The sequence below is a fragment of the Nilaparvata lugens genome, chromosome 13, assembly GCF_014356525.2.
Source record: "Nilaparvata lugens isolate BPH chromosome 13, ASM1435652v1, whole genome shotgun sequence".
In the NCBI taxonomy this organism is placed as follows: domain Eukaryota; kingdom Metazoa; phylum Arthropoda; class Insecta; order Hemiptera; family Delphacidae; genus Nilaparvata; species Nilaparvata lugens.
The window spans coordinates 26,884,637-26,903,861 of record NC_052516.1 but is presented as its reverse complement, the minus strand read 5'-3'; the positions used below and the strand labels follow the sequence as shown (position 1 = coordinate 26,903,861).

Here is a 19,225-nt window from a genome sequence, read left to right as displayed (position 1 = left end):
GTCAGTGCTCATCAGCTGTTGCTGAAGATCAGTTGAAAAATGCAATTTCCATTAAAATATTTCTAATAAGAGATCAAAAAATTATATGATTTAAGATTTTTTCAAACATATTTTTTTTGTTTGTGAATCATCTTTGATATTAATATAAATTATGATAGGCAAACTCAACTTTGATCGTTGTTATGTTGGCAATAACTTTTTACCCGCCAAAAAGAGCTTCTCTTTGTTTTTAGGTTATGTTTCAGGAAATTCTCTTCTCTCTTCTTGTCTTGAAACCTGTGACTGAGACATAGTTCTTTTACTGTGATTACATGTTTCAAACAATTTATTAGTATTTTTACTTGAAAATACTATATCTTATTCTTTTCAGATATTATTCAGTTCTCCGGGTGTTTAATATTTGAGTTGAAATGTCGTACAGAAAAGACAAAAAGGTGACAGACTACGTTGTCGAAAAAGGTAGGTGAACATGTAAAATTTCTAAGTAAAAATAATTGAAGTGTAATTAAATTGTCATTACTAATGTATCAAAATCATTGAAGGTAGTTCATAATTCTATTTGATTAAACACATTTCTATTTTGAAAAGAAAAAGTTACAAAGTTATTGTAATCCAAATTTTTGAAAATGTATTGAATTTTATTTTCAGGATAAGTTAGACCTAAAAGTTTTTAGTTCGTTGATTTATCAGTCATTGAACCTAAATGATTTTCTATTCACATAAATATAAACACCTTTTAATTGTAAATTTATGTAAAACTGTTGTTAATTATTCTAAAAGTACAATATTAAGTTAATTGCTAGACTACCTATTTGTAGGATGCCACCATCGTAATATCTATTCATGTTTAATTATGCTTCTTTTTTCTCAATGTAACTGATATTCTTTTCTATCTTGATTTTCAGAAAACATCAAAAACTTTCTAATTGAATTCTATGTCGAAAATGACGATGATATGAAAGAATTCAAATATTCACAACAACTCACAAATCTTGCTCACAGAGAACAGGTATTATTAGTTTAGCTATTTAATAGGCTTACTCTTATACTCAGATTGTATTCAAATATGTATTTTTACTGTATACTATATAATTCTAGAATTACCAATACCCTTAATTATTTTATTCTAGACATAAATTTATTATATGAAGAATACTAGTATCCTTGGTTGTATTATTTTATTTTCAAGTAGCCCTAGAAAAATACTTGAATATAATAATGATATACTAGCTTGAATTGTTTTACCATTAACCATTATCAATTTTAAACAGTCTCAATTCCATCGCAACTTGAAAAGTTGATAATTCAAATTGCTCACGTGTATGCTGCAACCATTCAGTGTTGTCATTGTTAATCCTGTATTAAATCTCATATTATAATAGTTTTTCAATGAAATTAAAAAGTTAATTCATAACAGTTTCTCTGACGATTCTACAAGACTTTTAAAATAACTTTTCACTACGGTACTACTTTCATAAATAGGCTTATGTTCTCATCAAATAATGAATAAATTATTAAGTTTACAGTTATCTATTTCAAAAATAAAAGGTGTTCAAAGTGAACATTGATTAGTTCAGTCTTGTAATATTTTGATTTCAGGTTGCAATTTATATAGAGATTGATGATGTCGAATCTCATAACTCTAGACTGGCCGAAGCTATTGTAGCGAATACAAGGCGGTACACTTTGCTATTCTCTGAAGTTATATTCGAGCTGCTACCGACTTACAAGGATAGAGATGTGAGTAAAAATCCGTATTTTTCAAGTTCCTCCTAGTCAATTTGTGTTGTAATATTTTCGGCAATATTGACGTACTTTTACTAATTTTTCACTTCTCCTGTTTTCCCACTATCCTGGTAAAAATATAAGTAAATTTCAAATTTGAATGTTTTAATTGTTGTGTTCTTGGAGGTTGTTACCAAAGACCTTTTCGGCAGTCGTAAGGTTTTATTGATGGCTTAAACTATACATGTAGGCGAGTTGAACTTTCCAGCTAATTGTTAGTTTAGCTTTAAAAACTTTAATGTTTGTGACAAGTTTTTTAAAAAAAAAACATTTATAATCAACGACGACCAAATCAGGTCTGAATATAAAGAGACGAAAGGACGGAAGTATGAAGTAAGTATGAAGTAACCAGCAAGGGAGTCCCCACTTGAAAAAGCCATTCGATTTGTTTTACTTTTTTTGCTTGGTTCTATCATGAAGAACAGATAGCATAAAAAGATACCTCACGGTGTAGGTCGTTTATGTCCGTGTTAACTGAAGCCGATTACTGTTTATTATTACTGTTTTGTTAGGGTGAGAATATAAGAACGGCACAGTATGTGATACTACCAGCATCACAAAGCTTCACGAAAAGAACTACTAGGACTATCGGTTTGATTCAACAGTGAAATTTGGAACATAAACGACTTATACCATGGGATATCTTCTTATGCTATCTTTTCTCCATGATTCTACTTAATTTCAACTGTTTCAATTGTTGTGTTTTTGAAGGTTGTTGCCAAAGACTCGTTGGACATCTACATTGAGCATCGACTGCTGATGGAGCAGCGCATGAGGCAGCCGGGAGGAGGGGATCAGCGGCCCACCGAAAACAGCTATCCCAGGGAACTCATGTGTCGATTGTAAGTATCGATTGTAAATCATATCGATTAGTAAAGTATCGATTCCACAGCTATGCCAGGGAACTCTTGTGTCGATTATGTATTTATGTTTTTGAAGGGACGGATTCAAAGATCTAAAGGTTCAAAGAACCTCACACGTCAACCGAAGCTTATTGTGTGTCCCATAGTATGCTAGTTAGGCAAACCAACTCCTGTGTCCTTTACAAGGTCCAGGAGTTTTTTCCCTATAGGCTACTAAAGTCCCTTAGTGTAGATTATATTCCCTATACTAAAGTGTCGATCATAATCACTTAAGAGGGTCTCTTAAAATTTCATTATTATTCTAGCGATTCCACAAAGACATTGGGCCATATGAATAAAGTTGAGCATTTGCTTATACTTCTAAAATATGGAGCATTTGCTTCATTTTCTATGAATAAACGTGAGCAAAACCTTTTGCTCATGCTCATCAAAAAAATAGTTTAAGCATTTGCTCAAAAGTAAAAGCTTTTGCTCAAAATTGTATGAATAAGCTAGAGCATTTGCTCAACTTTTGAAGCAAATGCTTCAAAAAAGGTGAGTCTAGTCTAGAGCAGCTTATCACCTTTTGCTCATAGTGAAATGGCTCAACTAATCCGTATGAGGAAGAGAAAACTATACCAGATACGATCACAACCAATAGTTGAGAACTATAAAACTCTTATTAGATTCAACCATGATATATATCACCATTATCCCTACAAAAGAATAAATACATTAGATAGCTACCTGTTATAAAGATAGCCATCACAAAATAGAAGATAGGCATTTAAGAAGATGAGAGTGTGGACGATTATAAGAAGGCTATTGATATTATAAGAATATGCTGAAGATTATCATAGAGATGACATTTTTCACGATATTATTTCAAAATTATAAACTCAACTAGGCCTAACCTAAAACTCTATTCATAAATAGAAAACAGAGCAGACGACGCAAACACAAGCGGTGCACCCTACTTGCATATTTAGCGCTTCCGTGAGCTATAAAAACAAAGTAAGGCTACAAAAGTGAATCAGCTGATGAAAAATCTCTAAAATACGTGAGCATTTGCTCCAGAGTTCAGGAGCATAAGGTAAGGGTATAAGGTAAAGCTTATTCATATAAAAATGAGCAAATGCTTTTGCTTCTACCTTTTGCTCATGAGCAAAACCTTATGCTCCATGCTCTTGCTCATGAGCATTTGTTCTGGTTTTATTCATATTGGTCAATGTGTTTCAAATGGTTTGTTTTTTCTACTGAACTTTCTGTCTATTCATGAACACCCCCATACGAATAAATGGTATTCTTTTTGCCTGATGGCTAATTTTGACTGACCGAGAGTGTCGAGTCGCTCAGCGATTTGAGTAGCGCCAGTGTGAGTGCAGCCTTGAAGAACATGAAATTCGGCAGTATTTTGTCGGCTGTGAGCTCAATAAAATAGAATTTTCGTTCTATAAAATAGTATAAAAAATTGCTGGCTAAAAAAATACTGCTCACGCTTAGCCATTAACGCAACGTTCCACCTGTACGATACGACTGTTCATCTGAAAACCTGAATGTCAGTGGCAGTCACTTCCAAGTGTAGTAGCATAGAGAAACAATAGCATAAGTAGATATCCCATGTTATAGGGCGTCTATTTCGGAACTTTTGCTGTTATCTCAAGCCGATAGCCCACGTAGTTCTTTCCCGTGAAGCTGTGTGAGGCTAGTAGTCTCTCATATTGTGCCGTTCATACACTCTCACCCGGCCAAAACAGTAAAAATCGACAGTAATCGGCTTGAGTTAACAGTAATAGTTGCGAGATAAACGCCCTTTACCATGGGATATCTACTTACGCTAATGTTTCTCTATGGTAGTAGTCTTGTGTGCTCTTGCAGGTCACCTGTTACAGAAGACAATCAGTCTGTCACTAGAGAATGTCCGTTGAAGCGTTAAGTTGGTTGCTGGCATAATAAAATAGTATGAATAGCTCTGGCTAATAGAATTGCAGTGTGATAATATATTTAATTCTCTCTTTATTCATTCATACAATCAGCACATCATCAAAATGATAAGGAGAGAAAAATAAGGTAATATTGTGCTATTACTCCCAAATTTGGATAAGATTACACATCATAGAGTGTAGGCTATCTAGTTGATTTTTGGCTGGTTTTTCAGCGAAGTGTACTTCAAAGCTGCGGCGGTGGCAAAGGTGATTCCAATTCGTGACGTGAAGGCGGCCTACATTGGGCGACTGGTGACGGTGCGGGGGGTGGTGACCCGCTCCACAGAGGTCAAGCCCATGATGGTGGTCGCCACATACACTTGTGACCACTGCGGTGCCGAGACCTATCAGCCGGTCAGTCACTCATTCACTCATACATTAATTCATCCATTCATTTAGTCATTCTTTCACTTATTCATTTAGTTATTGCTCTAGACTATAGTCAAGTTAAAAAGTCAGCACCTGTTTTGTATTTAGTATTATTATTTAATGTAAGCTTAGAGTAGCTAATTCATAAGATGTTATTTTACCGCCAGCGCTCAACTGGTTTGATGGGATAGATTTGGGTGCGCAGTAACCCTTTATTCTGTAATCTTGAATGAAAAAGACTAAGATATTGTCAAAAAACCACTGATTTATTGAAATTAGAAAGACCGGTTTCGGTTATTACACCATTGTCAATCTCTGATAAACAATTTGAGATTTTGTAATCTGGCGCAAGCTCGTGTGGCGCCACCCCGACCGCTTGGTCAGTCGTAATGTCGTCACCGCATTAGAAGCATCTAATTGAACTTCTTACTAACCTCCTTCGTATAAAACCGCTCCACAATATTGTATATTTTATTATTATAGTATTTGTTATCTAATGTTTCTTCTTGTGTTATATTATTATACCGGTTGTCTTTCTTAACTCATACCGCATCCCTACCGCAAATACTGTTCCACCTCGTTTCCTTTCTTTACATCTAACTAGTGAAATACATTAAAGTGCTACAAAAAATCATCATCAACGCATCTCGTGTGGCCACACCAAAGCTTCTGCTTCAACAAGATATATGGTGATAAGGAACAATTTCAAGGTATTTCAATTTATTTATCAATTTCATTATTTCTCCAACACCGTGTTCCTTGCCATCCTCATCCCTCCTCTGGTCCTCCGTTTAATACAGTCTTATTCTACTCCTATACTATTCCTCAACCCCCCCCCTCTTTCCCCACAGCACCTGATTAACATTGGTTTTCTACCCTTGTTTGTCATTAGACAAAGCAGGTAGCTCTTTCCTTTTGTACCTCCGCGCAGTTGTCCAATCATTCGTAGGTTAGGAAAAAACAAGATTTATCAACAAGGAAGAAGCAACAAGAAAAAAATCTTTACCAAACAATATTGATTTATTATAATATTCGAGTGTCTCCACTCAACAGTACAGTGAACACTTATCAACTCCCAGTGACAGTAACTCCCAGTTCTGATGGTATAATTTTTACTCAATCATGGGCTGCGTGGGAATAGTCCAATAATTACTCTTTGTAATTGTATTTTACTGTTCACTGTCACTGTTATGTACGAATCCAGCTTTATAGGGAACACAAATTAGAAATTAGAAAATGGTTGTAATTGTTCTTTGGATGTATTTGTTTGTTATCGATCACAATACAAGCAAATTGAGATTGTGTAATAATTGTTGATTTTGGTTGTGTTCAGGTGAACTCTCTGAGCTTCATGCCAGTGGTGATGTGTCCCAGCGAAGACTGCCGAGTCAACAAGTCGGGCGGACGACTCTACCTACAGTCGCGTGGCTCCAAATTTGTCAAATTTCAGGAAATCAAAATTCAGGAACACAGCGAACATGTGCCTGTCGGTCATATTCCAAGGTAACTAGTTCTGAAACTAATATTATCGTATCAAGAATAAAATTTAATTAATTATTAATCATAATTAATTGAATTATAATTTTTAAATTGATCTAAACCAATTGCATTTTGGAAAAAATGAAAAGAAGTTTACCAGTTTATTAGAAAACAATTTAATTTCTTAGGCCTAGTCTCTAGGTCATGAATGTTTGGTCTCACCAAGCTCGGTAAAGACATTTGAACATGTTTATGCCGGATCCACACTATCGCCCAATGTTTACAAATGACGACGAGTGTCAGAGTGTGGATGGGTGGTTTGCCAGCGCTCGCCTTCATTGGCCTTCGCTTGCCATCGCTCCGAGTCTTGTCGAGCGAAGGCGAGTGGGCAGCCGAGCTTCCACAAATGGTCACATTGCAGTGTGGATGGCAAGACCAAAGTGGTCAAGCTTACCAGATCGGCCAGCGACTTGGCAAGCGAGTGGGCAATAGTGTGGACTAGGCATAAAATCGGTTACAATTTGCAAGTGCACTGGAACATTTATTTATGATTTGTCAAATGCGAATAGCTGCTGGATAATTCCAGTGTAAATCGTACCGGGCTTGACCACGTTTCCTTCTCAAGTTAATTATTTTCGAAAGCTCAAACAAATTTCATACTCTTCAAAAACTTCTCGAAATGGAAGGAAATTACTGAGATATTGCAATTATTCATATGCTAATGAATCATTATTGAACGAAAATCCAAATTAAAAGCTGTAATTATAGCATTTAATTTGGATTTTCGTTTAATAACAATAACTTCTTGAAATGTTTTACGGCCGGTTTCCCAGCTCGGGATTTAGCTAAGTTCTAGACTTTAAACAGCTGTAGTCAGAAAATTAGTATTCCAAAACGGGGCGTAGTCGCAGTTTTTATAACAGTAGTCGCAGCTTTTATTTTCTCATTTCTATAATTGGAAACGATTTTCCTTGACGAAATTAAAGATCTCTAAATAGTTCAAAATAGCTGAAACATTACACTATTTTCTCTTTATTTTATTTTGTGTTTAATTTTCTAGTTTTTTTGAAACTTAATTCAAACGTTACTATGACTACGCCCCGTTTAGGAAAGCCAATTTTCTGACTCCAGCTGTTTAAAGTCTAGAACTTAGCCAAATCCCGAGCTCGGAAACCGGCCCTTAATGTATTAACTGGGCTTGGTGAAAACGGCCATTATTGAATCTAATAGACTAATGAATCTATATTTTATCTATAGGTTCAATAGTTTTTATTTTATCATTCGGTTCAACACTTTGACCATTTGAAACATACTCTTGTGACTATGAATATCTTGAGGGTTTGAGAGGGCCGGCTGTGTCCTAACTTCACCCTCGTAGGATTAAATATAGGCAGAAATTCAATTTATTCAATTTAATATCATATCTTGAACATCATTTTCTATTTGCAATTTGTACTGAACAACGTTTTGTTGGCAGATCGTTGACGATCTTCTGTCGCGGTGAAACGACTCGCAAAGCGCTGCCCGGTGACCACGTGGCGGTGACTGGCATCTACTTGCCACTGGTGCGGCAAGGATTCCGGCAGATGACTCAAGGCCTCCTCTCTGACACCTACTTGGAGGCGCATAGCATTGAGTGCTTGAGCAAGGTAGGCCTAACATGTGTTGTTTGAATAAGAACATTTTGAAAATCTATGATGGTTGAAAAAACAATAATATTGATCAACCAGTTTTTTGATTCAAGAGCCTAGCAAGCTGTAATTTTATAATTAGGAATACAGCAGTCAGACTTGTTTCAACTCTTGCCCGCCACCGAACCGAACAAATAGGGATATTCTCATTAGTCCTTATCTGTATATTAGTTTTGAAAAATTATTTCATTATACATTATACTACTTTCTAGTTAATGTTATAAAATAATAATTATTTGTATTGTTCAATTCAAACCAAAAGTAAAACTAAGTGAATGAAGACAACGTTTTCAGTTATTATTCTATTCTTAAATTATTACTATTGATAAATCAGGATTATCTGCTAGTTCAACTTGAAACTAGATATTATTAATAATTGTTCAAAATGTTGTTAGGTTGAAGACGACAAAGCCAGCCGAGGAGAGCTGACCGAGTTCGAGATCAATCAGCTGTTATCTGCCAACTTCTACTCGAAACTGGCTGCCAGTCTGGCGCCTGAGATCTACGGCCACGAGGACGTCAAGAAGGCACTGCTTCTGCTGCTGGTGGGCGGGGTCGACCGCAACCCAAGTGGCATGAAAATCAGAGGTAAGTCATCCACTATCCAACATTACAAAATTTATTGCCATAGATGGTTCAGTCATCGATTATTCAACACACAAAATATTTTGCTATAGATGGTTCAGTCACGAGAAAAAGCTTGAAACTGTAGCATTCTCAGTTCAAATTCACACAGAAGTGGCAATCCAAATGGCATGAAGATTAGAGGTTTGTCATCCACTATTCAACGTTGCAAAACGTATTGCTTCGTATGGTTTAGTGACGAGAAAATGTGTTGTTATAGGTGGTTCCAACATGAGAAAAAGCTTGGAACTGCAGTAGTCTCAGGTCAAATTCACACAGAAGTGGTTTTGACTTCTGTCACTTCCACGCCACTCCTTTATAAACTTATAGGTCCAATGAGTCTTTTTATTAGGGCTACTCTTGAATAGAAATAAAAAATAAAAATCGAAGTATTCTTTTTTTAATTGTTTATTTTCGACATGTTTTGGCCATGATGTGATTATCAAGTCAGTTCCAATATGATCCAATGTCGTAGGTAGTGGTCCAATGCCCACGGAAGTGAAGTGGCCCATTGTCGCTTCTGTTTGCATTGGAACATATGTTTATATAAGAGTGAAAAAATTATGTGCCACGCCCTTGCAATATGCCACATCTGTGTGAATTGGACTTTCTGGTAACGGAGTTTTTTCTCCAGATTCAACCATCTACAGTTTAAAGTGAGATTAGCGTTTAACATTCATCATCTCTTATCACATTCGTTATTGGACAAAAACTGTAACTCTATCCTTTTCCAACTCCACATCATTGTCAAATCTTCAGTAGGTCATCCGCGATGCTAAATCTTGAATCAGGATTGAAAAAATTGTAAATTCTATTTCAGATTTTGAATTTATAGAGATAATTTTATTTTTATAAAATAAGTTAAGTTCAAGTTTTATAAAAAACTTATTAACATTATATTAACAATATAATTACAACTTATTAGTTAACAACTTATTAACAATGATAAAACTTAACATTTTATCATTTGAATAAATGATTGGATTTTTAATAGAAATTGGAATTTATTTCAAAGAAATTCGAGGTTTGGCATCGTTGTATGGATGCTTTTGAAATATTCACTTATCCTTGCTTTTGAATTAATGAAAGCCAAGGTCTCGCGCGTGTATGGGTCATAACACAATGTCCATTAGTTCACAAAAGACCACCATCCTCAGCAAAAAAAAATAAGAAATAACGACAATCAATCATTTTATTCTTCAAAATAATATATTACAAATATGGTCACGCTAAACGTGAGAAGGTTTCTGAGCAGCAACATAAAGATGGAATACTCACTATAAGATTGAACTAAATCGAGAGAAAAATCATATTATAAGAATTGAGCTGAAGTACAGAAGTTTGGAGAGGGGGAAAAGGAAGCAAAAGAGGTATGGTTAGAGTGAATTGTGTTCGAAATTACCGTAATATTTTCCAATGGTGGTTGTAATCTATTTTCTTTTGCCTAGGTAACATCAACATTTGCCTAATGGGAGATCCGGGAGTGGCAAAATCCCAACTGCTGTCCTACATTGAACGTCTAGCCAGACGCAGTCAGTACACCACGGGAAGAGGTTCATCAGGAGTGGGTCTCACGGCAGCTGTTATGAAGGTACTTCATTCACTAAATTCATTCATAAAATTCACTCCATAAATTCATTCATAATCTATTCCATAAATTCATTCATTCAACTGAAGCTCTGACATGTACTGGCTTTCATATCTAGTGATAGTTGAAAAAGAAACATATCTACAATTTTAATTTATCGGGGGAAATAGGGATACCTACCTTGGCTATTATTGTTACTTTTTTTGTGTTTCTTTTCATCCTTCTTGGTTGTATGTATTTGAATTGTAATTGTTGTTTAATATAGATGAAGTATTTATGTATAATATACATTGTACGTCTTGAATAAAGAGATTGATTGAAGTATCAATCTCAGATTTAAACTTATTCTCGTGACTGAAGTATCTTTATCATTGAAATTGCGTTAGAAGGCAGTGAAAACTGAATAACTATTATCAAATAAAATCCGACACGATAAAAATAAAGTACTCCATCACTATGCAAAGTCATATTTTACTCTAAAATATTGGATAATGCTATTCAATATTTACAATTGGTTTTAAGGAGGAGAACTGAATAATCCAAATCAAACCAGTTTATTTTTCCGCATTCATCAAATCCAACACGATAAGGACAAGTTTTTCCATTACTACTGTATCCAAAGTCTTACTTAAATCTCTGATATATTGAATAGGTATTGAAGGTAGAAGACCTCCTTGTAGACCAAGGTTGGGGTGGATGCAGTTGCCGGTTGTTGGGGTCAGGAATTGGAGGCGTGCTGCCATGGGTAGAGTAGAATGGAGGCAAATGTTAGAGGAGGCCAATATCCGCTTTGGATTGTCGAACCAATGATGATGATGATGATATTGAATATTGCTATTCATTTTTGTCTGTTTTGACCCCAAAAATCTAATACAAGTTTAGTTAAGTTTCAAAGTTTAATATATTTCATCCAGTGACCTCCTGTGAAAGGGGTATAAGGATTTGACAATATTTTACTAAAATTTAGTTTCCTAGTTGAACGAATTAATAACGAGTCGTTAGAGTTGAAGTCGATTCTCTGGTGCTGGCAAAGTGATTGTGGAATTCGGAAATGCCAAGCTTGAACACGGCAAGTAAGTCAATCAGACTGTGGCGTCGTTAGCTGACGCATTTGTTGGGTGAGAAGAACTAACCCTAATGCTAAAACTGTCGCTAAAAAACATATTTTTCTGTTCTACAGGACCCCCTGACTAACGAAATGGTGCTCGAGGGTGGAGCACTGGTTCTTGCCGACCAAGGCATCTGCTGCATTGACGAATTCGACAAAATGGCTGACCATGACCGTACTGCCATTCATGAGGTTTGTTTTCTATATTCTTTATTGATTCATACAATAAGTACATCATCAAAATGATAGGGACAGAAAAAAATAAGGCAACCTTGTGCTATTCCTCTCCCAAATTTAGATAAGGTTACACATAGTCCAAATAGTTGAAAATTTTTCAGTTTAAAATTAACATGATGAAATAGATCAACCGTCATTTTAAACCTACTTCATGTGAGTTTTTCAACTCGTAAATCATATTTAGCAAAGTTGACACAAGGGATGAAATTCACTTCATCAAGATTCAGTTAACCAGCCCGGGTAGGCAAGATCAGTACGTCCAGTTTTCAGTACGTGCAGCTCCTGCTGTTTTCCGAAAGTCCAGTGTATGCAGTTTCATATATTTAATTCTAAAATTAACAAATAATTCTGAATAATACTAGCATATTGCAATTTTAAAGCAATAACCTAATCTTTAAATGACTTCTGATCATCACTAATTTCTAACTAGTGTGCACCGGTGTAGCTGACTGTAGTCTAAGCTGAAAAAGTGAACTCTAGCATTTTATATGCAATCATCTTCAATACATCACACTTGAATTTCTATCTCCTCTTTACTAACTCATTTTTCTACATCTTCAGCAATACCTATTACTTGATAATTTAAATATCTAGCATCGTTTGCACAAAAGCCGGTTGAATTTCAAACATGATTAATTTCACAACAACCAAACAGAGAAGCCTTCTCTTCGAAAAAGCCTTATCTGATTGATTCTCGTGAATTAATCATGATTAAAATTTGACCGACTTTTGTGGAACCGGGTCATAGTCTGTTATATAACACTTTGAATCTAGCTACTGTTTGCGAACAAAGGCCAGTAACTTACTGTACTTTTTGTGAGTAGTATCTTGTTCACTTGAAACTTGTTCTATATTTTAGTGAATACTTTGTATGGATCTCGAGTGAATAAATTTGATTTTATCGATTTAGATTTGATCGATTGTAATTTAGGTCCGAATTCTTCAAAACGAAAATTTTGTTTGAGCGTCCGTCGATTCTAAATGAACAAAAAATCATAAATTACAAAATCAATTCAAAATCATCTGACTAAGGCGGGATGCACACCGGAGAAACGCGTTTCGTGAAAAAAGTTTCAGGAAACGTGAAACGAAAGTTGCTCGCAATCGACTGATAAGATTAAGCAGGGAACGTTTCTTTTGTATGCATGCGCGAGTGAAACGGATCGCATGAAACAAGTTTCATGAAAGAGGGCTTCACGAAATGCGTTTCTCCGGTGTGCATCCCGCCTTAGAACCAACTGCCGCTCAAAATAGTTTTCGTTTTTGGTGAATTTGGGCCTTAGTCAATTGTGGTTTTATCGATTGTGATTCAATTGATTGTGATTTATCGATTACTATTTAATCAATTGTGATTTGATCGATGTTTAGGTGATGGAACAGCAGACGATCTCGATCGCAAAGGCGGGCATAATGACGCGTCTGAACGCGCGCGTGAGCATTCTGGCAGCAGCCAACCCGGCCTTCGGTCGCTACGACTCTAATCGCTCGGTCGAGCAGAACATCCAGCTGCCTGCCGCTCTGCTCTCCCGTTTCGACCTGCTCTGGCTCATCCAGGACAGGCCCGACCGTGATAATGATCTCAAGTCAGTAAACATCACAATATTTTCTCTGTTTTTAAAGTCATTTTCGTGTTTCTCACATAATTTTACAAATTGAAATTTATCAAACATTTGTTATAATTGTTAAAGTTCTCTGATTTTAAAGGAATTTTCATGTTTAGTTTTTCACGTAATTTTACAATTCTCCAAATGTGAATTCATCAAACATAATTATTCATGATATTGTTCAAGTGAAGCAACATAACCTACTTTTCGGACATACTTCTATCATAATTCGGAGAGGGAACAGTTTTGGGCTAGGCCTGTTGGTCCTTTTCTCATCATGTATATGATTTGTGTATTATGGATTTACATTTATCTTTTTGTTAGCATATATTTGTTTTAAATTTTAAGGAATGTAAAACAAATAAATAAATTCTTAGATAATTTCAAGAAATTGCAAATCCCAATACTAATTATTACTATACCTATTTTATGATACGATAATTACGTAACTATTTTATCAATTGCCATTTTACATCTACATATTTAAAAATGTGTAGATATGTAGATGTAGATCTGTTGATTATGTACAGATCTTGAGATGTAGATGTAGAGAAGTAGATATTATGCACATTCTATGAACTTTCTGAACCTCCCTTATATACAGTATCATGTTTTTATGTTTTAGGCCCGATTCCCAGAACATTTATCAAATTCAATAGAACATTAAATCTATATGGTTAATGGTCTATTAGATTTAATAATTGACCAAGCAACCGGGCCTTAGATTGTTATGTATGACAATAAACAGTGTCGATTCTTGCTTTTATGTAACGAATAATACGGTGAGGAATAGAATGACAATACAACTAACAATTGACTTGATGACAGTAAGGCTAGGCGCACACCAGTTAGTCAAGACAAGACAAGACATGATCAGACACGTTCAGTCACAATACTTCACATAGTTGCTTGTGAAGACATGTCTAATTGAATGACTAATCAGTTTGAGTTGCGTCACAAGCATTTATGTGAAGCATTGTGACTAAACGTGTGTCATCTGTCTTGTCTTGTCTTGACTAATTGCGCCTAGCCTAAAATGTTATTCATTTATTGTGTTTATTTTGTCTGGTTGTGCAGATGCCAACCCATATTAGACCGATGATTAAAATTAATTCTTTGTGGTGGTAATAAATTCATTACTCATAAAATGAAAATTGTTGATTTATTTCTATAAATTACTTCTGTAATTTATAACTTGAAAATCTAGTATTAAGTTTGATTTTGTCTAATACCAATGTTGCTTGATGGCGCTAAAATGTTATTAATTTTGTTGTGTTGTGCAGACTGGCCCAACACATAACATACGTGCACAAGCACTGCTGCCAACCTCCCGCCGAGTTCCAGGCGCTGGAGATGTCGCTGATTCGCCGCTACATCGACTTGTGCAAGAACAAGAACCCCATTGTGCCACCCGAACTCACCGATCACATTGTCACCGCCTACGTTGAGATGCGCAAGGAAGCTAGGAACAACAGGTATTTCAGAAACAAATTTCATAGAAAATGTTAATTTATTTGATGGTAGATTATTGTATATATTGCATTCAACGAACCGTTTTATTGTATTCAAATGGAATGTTATTGAATTTTATATCGACGACCATGTTATAATGTAAACATTACATTACATTCAATCCCATAACAGGGGTTTTTTTCGCAATGGATTTTCAAAACTATACTATTATGTGAGCATTATTCAACGACTTTAAAATTATAACACGGTTTTCGATGCTGGTGGCATCAACATTAAAACACGATTTCTGATGCTGGCAACCATGTTTCAGTTATAAAGTTTCAGTGACCCTAAAAAGGACCAGCAGCAGTAATTATCATCAATTTTTCACTAAATCAAGTATTCATTTTGATAAGTTTTCAATCCGTTATGATCTGTTTAAGAAGTTTTCATTGCGTCAAGTTCTCATTTCGTTAAGTTTTCAATTCATCAGGTTTCAAGTTTTTAGTTCGTCAAGTTTTTAATTCGTCAAGTTTCCAGTTTTGTCTAGTTTTCAGTATTTTAAGTTTACTGTTCACTCTCTCCGATTAGCTTTTCACCTATTGTTATTTCAATATGTTTACCATACAGGCTAGTTGGTTGATTTCTAACCTTTTGCAACAAGTCAGCAATGTGATACTTTGCTTGGAAGGTCGCAGATAAAATAGTTTATACAACAGTTTTATATGATCTTTGAAGCACTCGTGACACGCGTTCGCTCGCTACGCTCGCTCACTTTTGTTTCAACTCTACATCTCTTTGTTTCATTTAACTCGTGCATTAAAGATCCTCATAATAAAACTTGTATAAACTACTATAATAAAACATTTTACTTTAGTTTATTAAATATTGAAACATGTTTGTTTTTTTCTCTAAATAAATATGTGCTATGATTACTATATTGCTATTGTGCTATCATTCATTGTTTCAACACCAATGTTGTCATCATCAATCTCAAGATGGCAGCATAGGTGCTAAAACATGTATGTGATTTATCCAAATAAACTCGTGATATTGATTACATAAAATGTAAATCAATTCTCCAAATGAAATCCGTTCTCCAAGGAAAGATCTATGGCAGAAGAGGACCGGGAAGAAGGAGAATATCATGGCTGAAAAACCTGCGTACCTGGTTCTCCAAAACTACAACAGAACTTTTCAGGATGGCTGTAAATAAGATAACCATAGTCAGGCTGATCGCCAATATTCGGAACGAATAGGCACTAGCAGAAGAAGAAGATTGATTACATCTTGCATCTTAATGTTTCCATCATCAACATTTTTCAAAACTTATTCATCAATTTTTGCGTTTGCAGGGACATGACGTTCACATCAGCGCGTAACCTTTTGGCTATTCTGCGCCTGTCGACTGCGCTTGCGCGTCTGAGGCTGGCCAATGAGGTGGAGAAGGATGATGTCGGAGAGGCCATGCGTCTACTGGAAATGTCCAAAGTCAGTCTTGGACATGCTGAGGCCAAGGATGTTGGGTGAGTCTCCACACATCTCCACAACTCCACATTTTAACCATACATTCATTTATTCATTCAGTCATTCATTAATTATTTATTCATTTATAAATTTTCCATTATTTATTTTGTGATATTATATTATTCTACGAAGAAATTCATAGGCTTTCGTGCAACTGGCCATAAGGATTTGAATTGATCCAATAAAAATTGAACTAGTGGAAGCTTGAATTCATCTAATTAACATTTCACAGAATAAGGTTCAACGTTCGACTCATAGTTTTTAACGATGAAAACAGCATACAATAAAGATTTGTTAATGCTCACAACAAATGATAAGAATATCTTCTGAATTTGTCTACAAAAAAATGATGGTGAACTTTTTGCACATTTTTAGAACATTTGAGCACATAAGCTTTAGGCAGAGACAAGAATAATATAGTTATATACTATATATACTATATACTATATATAGTATATATACTATACTTACTATACTATACTTATATACTATATACTATATATAGTTATATACTTACTTATCCTTCATCTATGCTTTAGGCTCGTAAGTTGGTTATGATGTGTTAGGCTCGTAGGTTGTGATGATGATCAAATCATGAGTGATTTGATGATGCTTTGAGTGCTTTGATGATCCCTCATGATGAGGGATGATTCCAATATTATTCATTTTTGTGTCTAAAAATTGATTTATTTTGTAATTTCAATTGTTTTTCTCTTTTTCAACAGTGGAGGTTCAGCTGCCGACCGTGTGTTCATTCTGGCCAGGGAGGTGGCGGGGAGTCGAAAAACTGTCAAGTTGACAGAAATTCGCGAATACTGCGCCAAAAAGGGTTATCAACCTGACCTGGTCGATCAGTGTGTGGAAGAGTATGAAGAACTCAACGTCTGGCAAGTCAATCAGGCTCGAACCACTGTTACTTTCTTGTAAATCTACTAAATTCTCTATTTAAGATACACTAAAACATGCTCAACTAGTTGTTTTTGAAGTTGGGTTATTGGATGAGTAATTAATATTATAAGTCTATCAAATAGCTTGAGATTGCCAAGTCAGCCAGGCTAGAACAAATGTTACTTTCTTGTAAATGCTAAAAATTCTCTGTAAAAGACTCACAAAAACATGCTTAACTAGTTGTTTTCAAAGTTGATTTATTGGATGAGCTATTTCTGCGTATTACAAGTCCATTAAATAGCTGAGATTGCCAAGTCAACCAGGCTAGAATTACTATTACCTTCTTGTAAATGTTCAAAATTCTCTGTCGAAGACTCATACAAACATTCTCAACTAGTTGCTTTCAAAGTTGGTTCAATGGGTAAGCTATTCCTGCTTATTATAAGTTCAGTGAATAATTTGAGATTGCTAAGCTAGCCTGGTTGGAATAACTGTTACTTCCTTCTATATCTACAAAATTGGTTGATTTAATACGGTTAAATTTTTAACATTTACCAAAACGTTTTTTCGCAGCTTATTTTCAAAAACATGAAAAGTTTGCTCAACTAGTTGTTTTCGAAGTTGTTTTATTGTATGAGCTATTCCTGCGTATTATAAGTAACTTACATTAAATAACTTGAGATTGCCAACTTAACCTGGCTGAATCGACATTATTTCCTTGTAAATCTACAAAATTAGTTGATTCAGGTTCGCTTTCTCCAAAGTTGGTTTTACTATTAAACCCGTTTAATCAATGTATGGACGCATTTATCATAATGTGCTTCAATTGATGGCTTAAACTAGAATTTTGGTTCAACGTTTTTTGAGAATGTGTTCCTTAATATGGTCCCATTGTGAAATACATACAAAACGTGTTTTCATTGCTTGTTTTCAAATTTAGATTTTATGATTTGTAAGTTATAAGTACATTGAATAGTTCCAGATTGGCAAGTTAACCAGGCCAAACGACTGTTAATTTGATGTAAACTCATTCAATTAGTCTGTTGAAGACTGTTAAATACAGTTACAGGAATTCAATGTAGGGTTTCACTTCTTGTTTACAAAATAGAATTGTTGTATGGGTTGTATGTATTTTTTTGTTGCATGTTGCATATTATTCGATGTTACACTCAAGTTATGTTTTTGGGATTTTTAGAAATTCTCTTTGGTACAAAAACTATTTTAAGCTATTAGGCTAATACAGTTCATTGTTCATTTATCAGTAAGATTATTATAAGATACTTCGCACATAATTATAAAAAATGTATCCTTTCGATTCATGATAAAAGTTGAGTGCTGCTCATAAGACTTGAGAAAAATTAAGTAGTAATACTACGTATTTGAATCCAAAGAAATTTGGAGTATTTTCTATTTTTCACTATCAATTGTATTTTTATACCATTTAGAGCGTAATTTTAGGATATTTAATCTGTACTATGTTCAGGCAAATGTCAATTTTCACTGTACCATTCTGACAGTATGACACCATTCCAATTGCAATTGTGTGTAGTTTTTTGTATTAAAATATTGACGATATAAAAACATTTTCTTTTATTTAAGTGTGCTTATAACATCTAACTCAAAAATTTCTCAAATTATCCTCATTAGGTAACCTCATCCTAATCACCTTTAAACGTATCCGTCATGAAAAATTTAAATGCAGTATCCAAACTAGAAAATAGAATATTTTTCAACTTTCTTCGAATTATAATAATACGATGCGAAGGAATTTAATGTTGGTGTAAACTAAACAATTTTCTGTAAGTCATTATTACCATCACAATAATCCAAGTCTTAGCAAAACTTTTCCAATTTTAAAACATGTAGAATAGAATAGAATTCTTTATTATCATTAAACACATAGTACAAGCTTCTACTGTAAATAATATTCTCTACTATAAGTTTTAATGGCAACCGGATGTAATGGAAACTGACATCCATTGGAGTTTGAAACTTTGGAAGGAGATAAAAAATTGGGAAGTCTGTTTATTATAAAACATTTTTATT

General features: G+C 34.7%; 1 protein-coding gene across 1 annotated transcript; it reads left to right on the top strand.

Moving 5' to 3' along the window:
• Positions 1-231: 231 nt before the first annotated feature.
• Positions 232-18,760, top strand: LOC111050208 (DNA replication licensing factor Mcm7). Its single transcript, XM_039440193.1, has 14 exons — positions 232-459; positions 906-1,009; positions 1,600-1,740; positions 2,497-2,627; positions 4,786-4,966; positions 6,315-6,484; positions 7,938-8,109; positions 8,547-8,739; positions 10,224-10,366; positions 11,544-11,663; positions 13,077-13,291; positions 14,596-14,787; positions 16,120-16,290; positions 17,017-18,760. The coding sequence occupies exons 1-14, from the start codon at positions 411-413 to the stop codon at positions 17,216-17,218; spliced, it is 2,184 nt and encodes a 727-aa protein (XP_039296127.1). The 5' UTR covers positions 232-410; the 3' UTR covers positions 17,219-18,760.
• Positions 18,761-19,225: the final 465 nt, after the last annotated feature.

What these genes read in the sequence shown, in the direction of transcription:
- LOC111050208 (XM_039440193.1), top strand. Translation starts at nt 411, where the DNA reads ATGTCGTACAGAAAAGACAAAAAGGTGACAGACTACGTTGTCGAAAAA. An exon ending in TCACGGCAGCTGTTATGAAG is followed by an intron (nt 10,367 to 11,543) that starts GTACTTCATTCA and finishes TCTGTTCTACAG; the next exon opens with GACCCCCTGACTAACGAAAT. An exon ending in GCTGAGGCCAAGGATGTTGG is followed by an intron (nt 16,291 to 17,016) that starts GTGAGTCTCCAC and finishes CTTTTTCAACAG; the next exon opens with TGGAGGTTCAGCTGCCGACC.